Consider the following 12,090-nt stretch of genomic DNA (forward strand, 5'->3'; position numbering starts at 1 on the left):
ACTCACATGTTTGTGCACACACACACTCACATGTTATATTTTATGCACATAAACCCACACACACACACACAATTTAATAATCATCATGTATGCACACACACACACACACACACACACACACACACACACACACAATCATCACACACACACACACACACACACACACAACACAAACACTGAGACTGACAGTGTACACAACAGACCTATCATTCACACTCACAAATAAGCACCCATTCTTAATCACCTGAAATGCATTATACACTTCTTTTTATTCATTTACTTATACACATTAAAAGTCTCAAGCACCTTCATCTAAGCGTGAAAACATGCCATGATTTTTGTTCATCTCTGACTGTTTAGTGAATAGTTTTCCCAACTTTTGCTTTTGCAGTTTGTTGCTAAAATAGCATCAACATAATCCGCATTGTCACTTGTTTTTGATGGATTTCTCCGACTAGTTCAGTTATTATTTACAGATATTAAGTGATACACGTTATTCTTTCCATCTAAGTAATACAAGTTCGTCATAACTTCACATAATTTTATAAACACGTCAAATAAACATTCGAAGCGAAAGCTTCATGAACAATGAAGGCAAAGCAAGTCCTACTTACCAGATTCAGTGTCTTCATTCCCATTTTCCACTGGCACAGGTTGATTTTGTCCATTACCACTGCTAAAATTTTCGATTCCTGATAGTTTGTCACCACGATAGTTCTCTGTCACTGCTTCAGTGAGTTCTGGAGAGGTGAAATTCGCCGTTTACGAGAATCTCCTTTCTTGTGCTCCATAAGAGTCTATTACAGAATGAAATTGTGTTCAAATCTGGGGCAAACGAGTTTGCTGTTTTCCACTCTTGACCATCAATTCCCAACGGGAAAACATCAAAATAAAACACCAATACTTTATATTTCTTTATAATACTTGGAAATTTGATAGAAAAAGAGTCATAGAATCTGAATAACCAAAAAAAATCAAATCTGATATTTTCACCCCTTGTCACTTTTACAGTGTGTTGTGTGAAATTTACTCCTGCGACTTATACATGATTTTCGCGTGCAGCGTCACATTTTGTCCAAAACGAAAATCTGACGGCACTCACTTCACTTCCTCACTCATCGGCAGTCTGCCGTCGACTGACAGCTTCTGCAGGCAGGAAAAAATTCACGCATGCGCATTAGTGTCGCCTACACAGGTGCACCAAACCACGCCTCCCTAGCTTCATTTGTTTACGCATGAAAAAATAAGGTCGGATACTTTTTGAACACACCTTGCATATTGTGTGAAATGATGTATATAAATATTGTGTGGTTTATCACTTTATACCAATGAATCCATAACACCCAAGGTTCAAGGGAAGCAACCAGGTGTATCAATCACTAATCAGGTTACAAGGTGTTAAACCACACATCCAAACTGTGCAAAGAAAAGCCCACATCTCACCCCCAGAACTACTGAACGCCCGCCCTGGTGACTCTGGTGCCTGTGCATCCCAAACAGGTCTGAAACCAGAAGATGATGATGGTGGTGGTGATGGCAAAGGCTCGGCTGGGGCAGATGAAGGAAGAGACTGTGGCCCTGGAAACGGTCGCTGTCGGAAGGGACTCTGAGGGGAGGTGGCCATACTTCTCTCATATTCTTGACGATTGCGCTGTCGCAGTTCATCGTAAGTCAGTGTTTTTTGCGGGTCCATCGCTACCTCTTCTTCACGTGACTTGACTGCAACATGCATTTAGTGCACATAAAAAAAAGAACACAGGGAAACAGAGAGTTGGCGTTCCTGTCACAGTTTTGTAGAGAAATGAAACAGTACTTTGATAAATTTATCTGTTCATGCAAGCAGAGAAAAAAGATAAACAAAAGGGTGACAATAGAATGCATGGATAGAAGTGACTGAATTTGTAGTCCATTTCTAGCTTAAAATCCAACCTCAAGACTCATCTGTTTAAAACTGCCTTTAATTGATCTCCTGACACCTTCAACAGTGGGTGTGTACTTGTTTCTGTATTCTGTGTGCATTGTTGAGGTTTGAGTGAAGGGTAAGGAGGGAGAGTGGGACTGATTTAGGTGTGTTATAGTTGGGTTTTGCACTGTTTTGGCATTGTGGTGTATGCTTGAGGTTTTCAGGAAAACCTCAAACATCTTTTCAAAACAATCATTTCACCCACTCTAGAAAGACATTGGTTGGGAATGGCCAGAGCGCAAAACTGATGCGTAAGTGAAGCTACTCATAGAACAAAACAGTAAAGAGGACATTGTCATAAACACAGATGGCTCAGTCACCAAAGACTAATCCAGGAAAACTTTAAAATATCTTTTCCTGACAATCATTTCACCCACTCTAGGAAGACATTGTCAGGAATGGCCAGAGTGCAAAACTAATGCAGAAGTGAAGCTACTCATAGAACAAAACAGTAAAGAAGAGGACATCATCATGTGCAGTCACTAAAGACCAATCGGGTTGGGGATTCACTGGTCAGCATGAGGGAAAAACAATTAGGAAAGAGAATGCTGCGTACAAAGTTACAACATCCAGCCTGATTATGGAAGTTGAAGCTGTCACACATGCTTTTCAGTGGCTGTCATCTATTCATACACCTTGTGATCAACATGCCATGATTCTGACTGTTTAAATGAACCTCACACACAAAAAATCTAAAATGAAATGGGAGAGCCCAGAGTGGCAAGAGGCAATGCCCAACTTTCAGATTCAAAAGCTAACATGGTCATACTGCCCCAGACATGCAGGTATAAAGGGAACTCGAGCGGACACGCTTGTTGGTAATGCAACAACAACGAGCGGTCTGCATCTGGGAAAATTGGAAATCCTAATAAATAAGTAAAAGAGAACCTCAAAAACCAGATACAATGCCATCACACCACTGATCACTTCGCAGAAAGAAAGATGGAGGGAGGGAGTGGCCCCAAGTCCAGCATGAAAGGTAGAGCGCGATCCTTTGCAAATCAAACGAACATTGGCATCATTTCAAAACCAACATTGCGCAATTTTCTTCAAAACAGAACAGAGTTTCTCTAGGCTTTCCCGAATAAGTAGACTGAGCAGCATGTCTGATGCCACATGGCATTAGAGATCTCTTCCCGCCCCTCTTGTGGCAAATTGGTGGCAGTGTGTGTGTGTGTGTGTGTGTGTGTGTGTGTGTGTGTGTGTGCATAGTGGGAGGTGTGAGATGTAGGATTGTGTGTACGTGTTCATCTTTTGTCCCTGGATGTATGCAGTGAACAAAGCTGAATCTTTTGTCCCGGGAAAAAAAAGTGTCTGTGTAAAAAGACAACTGACTTGAAGTTGTGTACCTCGCGAATGGAGAGAGTTACTACTCTTTACTATTTGTTAATTATTTGTTCTTCTGACCTCATTGTTTTCATTTCAAGTCAAAAAAACATCCAGGCAAAAAAAAAATTAAAAAAGTGAAAGCAAACGTGTGTGTGTGCGTGTGTGTGTGTGTGCACGTCCACTCGTACATGTGGTGATTGTAAGAGAGGGCATAAATAGAGGGAGGTATCGTCCATGCTCAGCTAACAAAGTAAGTATTATCTTGACATCACCAACTCTCCTCTCTATTTTTTCAACTTATGACTGTGCACCCCTGTGCACATGCACACACACACACACACAGAGCTACATAAACAGTGGAAAGCAGGAGGGGTCACGTGAAGCAAGTAAGAAAATACAGCCACACAATAACCAAGACAACGGCGATAGTACAAGTTCCGACATCCAAATCAGAGACAGTGGACACATGGGCATTTGAACATATTTCTTGGATGAAATGGAGATGATTCTTTAGCACCCCAGCTTAAGATCACAGAATTAAATAACATATACTAACTGTAGCCATGAGGTGTATTATTGCGTCATCAGCTGAGGTAATTCCAGACACCAATGTCTAAAAGTTTTTATGTCTTGCACTTGATACCATAATTGTTGCAAAAAATGACTAGATCAAAAGTGTGGTGTGCGTGTGTGTGTGTGTGTGTGTGTGTGCATACACCCCCATGCATCTGTGTGCATGCGTGCATGTGTGTTTGTGCATGCGCGCCTGCAGGCATGTATGTCAGTGTGAGTGACGCATGGTAACATGTGGGCGTCTGTGCACTTGTCTGCATGTCAGTCTATGTGTGTGTGTGGTCCGTATGCCAATTTGTGTCACTGTGTGTGTATGTGAGCCATGGGAAAGTTTTATGTAGGGTGGGTGGGTGGGGATGGGGTTGGGGGGTAGTGTGTGTGTGTGTGTGTTTTCCAGGAGTGAATCAAATTCTGCTGGTCTATGTTATTCAAAGGCAAATCTTTTGGTTTGATCAAAACGACATAATTCCCTCTAAGATCCTAGTGACATTTAATGACTGTAACAAGAGTTCATTTGATCCACACAGAACATATCTTCAGCAATGGACTTTCATTTATCTGGGCCGATGAAGCAAAGACATGATATTAACATCTGATTTTGTTGTCAGATAATCGGCAGTGTTTCAATGGTGTTTTTCTTCGGTTTGTGTGATAATTTATTTTCATAATGCTTGAGCTTACTTTTTCAAGCTGGCAGCAGACATATTTCCTTTCTTTTTTTTCTTCTTTTTTTATGCCCCATTTATCTGCACCTTTTTCAATGGCATTACTCCCATGCCCCTCATTTTGAGTCCCCCATACACGGCCACACCCATGTTCGTCTGTCTCAGTCCCAGTACCGGCAGTCCATGGGGAACAATTGATGTTAGGTCACCAGGAGGCCACACAGCAAAGGAGACCCTGCACTGCTGCTGAGTCACTTTGGTGGTCTTCGGTAGTGCCTGTTCTGATTTAATGTACTAAGGACACCATCTTCTAAGCCCCACTACTGATGACAATAATGGCTTAGTCATGGGAGCCAGACTGAGTGAGCATCTCCTGCAGCAGACACACAGTCTGTGGCATCACCAATCCCATCAGCACAGTGCAGCAGACATATATATACTGCACAATGTGCTGACAGGGTTGGTGACGCCACAGGCTCATTCAACGTCGATTTCCACACCATAACTATTAACTTGGAAGTCTTTCCTTTTCAGTGTCACGGCGTGAGGTGACTGTGACTGATAAGCAGCAGCTAGTGTAACTGACATTATGGCGCTTGTCAACAAACTTGGTCAAGTTGGTACACTCGAAATTTTCTGGGACACGTTCTAAATTCTTATTCTTTTCCAGGACAAATCTGGTTATACTGGAACAGTGGCATGTCTGATATTGTCTTGCAAATAAACCCATTGTATTTAACACCATATTTGTGGCAAGAATTCTATGTACTGTTCTCATATGCAGCCATTTCAATTTTAATGTTTCTGATTTTGTCAATTTTTAGAAACACCATTCCCAAGGTATGTCAACATCTAATTTGTCAGATCATTTTGAGCAACGATTTGGATAACAATCATTCTTTGTCAGAGTATGATTAAGTTCCCTTCAGTACATTAACAATCCTTTGCAATGCACTTCACACAGTCTGAGCACAACAATTATACATTAGATTTATATATAAATCAGCATATTGTTTAATTAAGTATAACCAACTTGTGTATGCAATGAAATTGTGTGCTTGATCAGTCCCACTTTAAACTCATCATCTGCTTTAAACACATCATTTTGTGTCAGAAAGTGACTTATGCAGTATGTTCCTCATTCTATTGGTTCATTTTGTTTCAGAAAGTGACATTAAATAATAAATAATAATAATAATACATAGTTTTTCTATGGCACGATATCCAGCAACAATGCTGCTCAAAGCGCCTTACATCATAGTTGACTATAAACATGCCTTCAAAAAACATATCAACCGCTATCTGACAATGGGAAACATCCTGTGTGTTCATATGAATGCAAAAGCACACTAAAGATTATAAAAGCTATGAAGTAAATAAGGCTTAGATTAAAACAAAATGCATTTCATAGAACACACACACACACACACACACACACACACACGTGCACACACACATGCACACGCGCACACACACACACACACACACACACACACACAAATGTCCCTCCCTAACAGACACACACACACACTGACATTAAATATCAACTGCACTAAAAACAGAATTGCATAAGCATTAAAATATTTCTTATTTTCTAACACAGAATTATGTTTGGACATACTAACGTGCCTACACACTTACACACGTGTACCAGAGCACTGTAACCACATAAACACATGCACGCACACACACATGCACGCACACACAAGCGCGCGCACACACACACACACACACACACACACACACACACACACACACACACACACACCTATTAAAAATAACCAGATAGAAAAAATGATATCACATCTAAGACCGAAAGTACTTAAAATACACAATGCATTAAAACAGGACTGTAAAAATACTAGCACAAAGATACTTGCCAACAGGCATACCTTGGTTTAACCATTCCGCCCAGAACAAAAATGCTTACAGAAAAGGTAAGTTTTCAGATCTGACTTAAAGGAATGTAGATCAGAGGAATTTCTAAGAGATGAAGGTAGAGAGTTCCACACTTGGGGAACCTGAGCTCTAAAAGACCTATTTCCAGTGCATTTCAGATTAGTCCTTGGAACTTTAAGCAGCTTTTTAGAACTGGATCTTAATGTTCTGTGCGATTCATATGTTTCCAATACAGAAGAGAGATACAATGGAAGAGACTTGTCATAATGTTTGAAGGTGAGTGTTGCTAACTTATAGTGAATGCGGGACTAATTGGAAGCCAGCAGAGGTGTAACATGATCAGATTTCTTTTTGGTGAGAACCAGTCGTGCACCATTGTTCTGAATTTTCTGTAATCTGTTGATGGAGGAAGATGGTAAACCTGCAAGAGTGGAATTGCAGTAATCCAGTCTGGACAGGACAAAAGAGGAAACCAACTGAGCCATATTTTTCTCTGTTATGTAGGGTGTGCCTGAAGCTAGCCTTTGGAGATGAAAATTACATGAGCGACACAAGAATGAAATTTGGTCGTTCATACTCAAGGTTTGCTTGAGATATTCACCCACGTATTTGGCTGATGTTTGAAATGCTACTGAAGCAGTATGTTCCTCATTCTATTGGTTCATTCTGTTTCAGAAAGTGACTTATGCAGTAGGTTCCTCATTCTATTGGTTCATTTTGTTTCAGAAAGTGACTTGTGCAGTATTCCTTATTCTATTGGTTAATGTTATTTTATGATTCTTTTACCTATAAACTTTCAGATTTTCTTCATAAACAAGAAAGGCAAGGCCTTCAAGACTCACTTGTGATACACACTCAAAGAAGGAAAAAAAACCTAAAAAAAAAAACCCAACCAAACTAGTTTGTTGAAATGTGTTCTCTATTCGTTATTATAACCACATACAGCTTCGCGAAAAAAAAAAAAGGGGCTTCAATGCAGATTTGAACCACAGATGTTTGTATCGAGAACGAGAAGTTTTACCCACTGTGCTAACGCGGGTTCAACGTTGATGTTAAAAAAAATGTCACTTGAGCAAATTCTTTTAGCATAACGAATCGACAGTGGCAATCCAAGTCATGATGTGGTTTAAATCTTGTTATTTTGGTATATTTCAGGCATTTAAAAAATTTCTTTCAAGTCCAAGGTAAGGGAGACGTTCCCATCCCCTCAAAAACACTGCAATATATGTCCGTTTTAGTAGATCTGCAGAGATCCGTGATCGACAAGCTTTGTCTTTCCACTCACTGAGAAACCACAAAACATTTCATTCAATTTCTTTTTTCTGTTCATTCTAGTTAAACTAATTAAGTGTCCACTTTAGAACATTCATATACAATAAACATGTCAATGATTAAGAAATTCTTCTAATTCGGCAGTAAAGGAGATGTTGCCATTGCGTCAAGCTTTACAACATGTTTTGACAAGATTTGCACTGATCAGTGCCTTGTAGGCGAGGCAGTGAAATCGTCGATTCAAATTTTCTATTCTGTTCATTCTAGTTAATTCAGTGTCCACTTTAGAATATTCATATGCAGTAAACACGTCAATGATGTAGTTAGTGTCACTGTATGTGTTCTGTATCAGGTCAGGGGCATAGCCCTTGCTACTGGTACCATGTAACCCAGTACTACCTGCTGCATGTGAAGTATCCCAGCGACGGACCAGGCGGAGGAGGAAACATTTCCCAACGGCTGTGAAGGCGAAAGAGGACGACCAAAGGGCAGTGGGAGCTCTTATCCTTGGCTGGAAGTCCTCCTAGGAGACGGAACTCTGAAGAAAAAACCTGCACCTGCCAAGGCCGTTCTACACGTGGCAGTATCTACACCTGTGGGACTCTCAGCACCGGAAGGCGAGAGAGAGGGGAAGGACTGCACAACTCCTCTTCACTGAAAAAAAGTCACCTGTGCTGGTCAGGCAACCAAGCTTATGTCGGAACGACGAGCTAGCCCTTCAACACCCAGCTTTCCCAAGGCCTGCAGCGATGGAGAATTGGTAATGGGGACAGGGAGAGGATGCTGCTGGCAGTTCCTAGTCACGACTCTGCACACAGGTGGCTGTGGGGTGATGGTCGTCAGCCATAGACTGGGTCAGAAGCTGTGCCTGTATCCTCCCACAGCGTCAGAGCAGCCCTTTTTAGGGACAGCACTGCTCTCCCCACATGGGGAAGGGGAGACAGGGGATCCCTTAACAAAGTCTGCCTCACTTAGTACCTAGTAGGAAACCGCACCTACCTGGACATCCAACACTAGCAGTTGAAAACAACAAGAAAAGAACCAGGAGTCATGCCCTGACTCTGGGTGCCTGGAATGTTTGCACCCTTTTGGACAGAGACGACAGACCAGAAAGGCGCACAGCGCTCATTGCTAGAATGCTTGATCGCTACCAGGTGGACATAGCAGCCCTCAGTGAAACCAGGTTTGCCAGTGAAACCCAGCTGGAGGAATTTGGAGGGGGCTACACCTTCTACTGTACTGGGAAGCCAGACGGCACCCCAAGAACCTCAGGCGTGGGCTTTGCCATACAAACCAAACTTGCATGACAGCTTGACAGCCTTCCACATGGGATAAACGATAGGCTGATGACCCTGCGTCTGAAGCTGTCCGAGGATCGCTTCTCCACAGTCATCAGCTGCTAAGCCCTGACGATGACCAACCCTGATGACATCAAAGAAGCTTTCTACGAGGAGCTCAGCCACACCATTTCAGCGGTAGACAGAAAGGACAGGCTGATCATCCTTGGGGATTTCAATGCCCGCGTCAGCGTGGACTTCTCCTCGTGGCCAAAAGTCCTAGGACAGCACGGCACTGGCAACTGCAACTCCAACCGACTGCTTTTGCTCTCGCTCTGTGCGCAGCATAGACTGACCATCACCAACACCCTCTTCCAACAAGCGGACAAGTACAAGAACACACAGATGCACCCCCACTCCAAGCAATGGCACATGCTGGACTATGTGACTGTCCAGCAGAGGGACAGAGGTGATGTTTTCATTACACACTGCATGAGAGGAGCAGTCTGTTGGTCAGACCATCACCTGGTACACAACAAGATGAACATCAGACTTGCATGCAAGCTCCAACCAGCCAGGCAGAAACCCCGTAGGAAGCTAAATATCCACCGCCTCCCTATCACCAAGGACGTGCTGCAGCAGTAAATCCAAGCAGCTCTCCAAGAAATTCCTGCATCAACTGATGTAGAAAAGGTATGGAGCACCTTTAGAGATGCTGTGTACACAGCAGCAGCTGACACACTCGGCTTTGAACAGAGGAGCCACAAAGACTGGTTTGACGAGAACGACTCTGGAATCTCCAAGCTCCTGACCACACTGCATATACGGCATCAGGATCACATTTCAGATAAAGACTGCCAGAGGAAGAAGAACCAGTACTTGCAAACCAAGCAACTTGTACAGAAGAGGCTGCGTGAGATGAAGAACACCTGGTGGGAGAGAAAGTCCGAAGAGCTTCAGCCCACTGCTGATGCTCACGACACAAAGACCTTCCATGATGGTCTCCGAGCTGTGTATGGGCCAAGAGTCACAAGATCAACCACTGTCTGAGCCTTGGACCAGACCACCCTCCTGACAGACAAGAAAGATATCCTTGTCCGCTGGGCAGAGCACTTCAACACCCTCCTCAACAGGGACTCGTCCTTATCTGATGAGGTAATTGCAGCCCTCCCACAGCTACCAGTTAATGACTCGCTAGCTGCCCCTCCCACCAAGGCCAAGACCCGGAAGGCCCTGAAGCTGACAACGTCAGGAAAAGCACCAGGAGTAGATGGAATCCAAGCTGACAAGTATGGAGGCGAGGTGCTGACAGATCACCAGTCTATCTGGGAGAGAGGGGAGGTCCCACAGGATTTCAAGGATGCTTCAATTGTCCACATTTACAAACGGAAGGGAGACAAAACATCCTGCGATAACCACCGTGGAATTTCTCTCCCCTGCATCGCCAGCAAGATCTTCACCCACATCATACTGAACAGACTGGTTGACCATGTCTCCAACACAGTCATCCCTGAAGCACAGTGCGGCTTCCACTCAGGCAGGGGAACATGTGATATGGTGTTTGCCGTACACCAGATGGAAGAGAAGTGCCGTGAGCAGAACAAGGAGCTCCACATGGTCTTTGTGGACCTGACTAAGGCCTTCGAGTGAAGCAGGGCTGCGTTCTGGCACTGTTCTCCATTCTCTTCTCTGCCATGCTGATTGACGCCTTCCAAGACTGTGACCAGGGCATCTACATTCAGTTTCGCACAGATAGCAAACTTTTCAACTTGTGGCGACTCCACGCTAGGTCTAGGGTGTTTGAGGCACTGTTGAAAGAGTTCCTCTTCGCTGATGACTGCATGCTTGCTGCACACACCAATGAGGGCACACAGTTCATTATGGACAGGTTCTCAACCTCCTGCAGGCACTTTCGACCTACCATCAGCCTTAGCAAGACCGAGTCCATGTACCAACCAGCTAGCTCACAGAATGCCAGTACCTCCCCCCTCACCTGCAATCAAGATTGATGACACAGAGATCAAGTCAGTCGACAAGTTTTGCTATCTGGGCAGCACCCTATGCAACAATGGAGCCCTTGATGCAGAAGTGATGCTGCACATTGCCAAGGCCAGCTCCACCTTTGGCAGACTTAACAACAGGCTGTGGAACAACAAAGGCATCAGGCTCAGTACCAAAATCAAAACCTACAGAGCTGTTGTCCTGACCACCTTGTTGTACTGCTGTGAAACATGGACGATGTATCGCCGTCATATTCAACAACTTGAGCAGTTTCATCAGAGATGCCTATGAAAGATCCTCAGCATAAAGTGGGAAGACAGGGTCTCCAACCTCCAGGTCCTAGATGGGAGTGGCCTGCCCAGCATCGAAAGCCTGCTGATCCAGTGCCAGCTACACTGGACAGAACACGTTGTCCGCATGACAGACAGCAGGATCCCGAAGATGCTATTGTATGGTCAGCTGAAGGAAGGCCACCGCAAACTTGAAGACCCTGCAAGCGCTTCAAGGACACCTTGAAGACAAACCTCAAAACCTGTGACATAGACATCGCTTCCTGGGAAAGTGATGCCCTTGACCGCTCTTGCTGGAGGATGCTGTGCTCTAATGGCATAAAGATGTTTGAAAACAAGAGAATGCTGGCCAGTAAGGAGAAGCATGAGCGAAGGAAGCAGGGCTCAACTTCTGGAGACGTTTTCCCTTGAAACACCTGTGGGAAGTGCTGCGCATCCAGAATCGGCCTCTTCTCCCATACGAGGACACACACCGACAGATAAACCTGCTTGCCTACTCATCCGTCGGTCCGATGGAAGACTCCATCATCATGCGTTCTGTCCAGAATGTGTATTTCTTTGCTTTTAATTGCAAACAAGAAAAACGAAGTCATGGCATATTCTCATCAGACAATCGGAAAGCTGCAAATGGGTAACAGCAGTTTTCCGAATGCGGAACGAACATCCACGAAATAAACTGTTAATGATTCTGAAATACAGCTAAGTTTGGGAGACTTACAACCTATTATTGGTATGACTGTAAAAAAAAATTTTCCTACTATATTTAAGCCAAATATGGTATTGGCAGACAAGGTATTTCCCGAGAAAATGACAAAGTTAAA

At 43.6% G+C, this 12,090-nt stretch overlaps 1 protein-coding gene across 3 annotated transcripts in view; it reads right to left on the reverse strand.

Moving 5' to 3' along the window:
• LOC143283913 (OCIA domain-containing protein 1-like) overlaps positions 1–12,090 on the reverse strand; it is a 152,104-nt gene that overhangs the window by 14,545 nt on the left and 125,469 nt on the right. For 2 of the 3 annotated variants that reach the window (XM_076590330.1, XM_076590329.1), the window contains exon 8: positions 1,444–1,719. The exons of the other annotated variant lie outside the window; for it this stretch is intronic. In XM_076590330.1, the coding sequence (XP_076446445.1) occupies positions 1,444–1,719 (276 nt within the window). The remainder of the gene's footprint in view (positions 1–1,443; positions 1,720–12,090) is intronic. 3 annotated transcript variants of the gene reach the window in all.

This window comes from Babylonia areolata, chromosome 7, assembly GCF_041734735.1.
Source record: "Babylonia areolata isolate BAREFJ2019XMU chromosome 7, ASM4173473v1, whole genome shotgun sequence".
Lineage (NCBI taxonomy): Eukaryota > Metazoa > Mollusca > Gastropoda > Neogastropoda > Buccinidae > Babylonia > Babylonia areolata.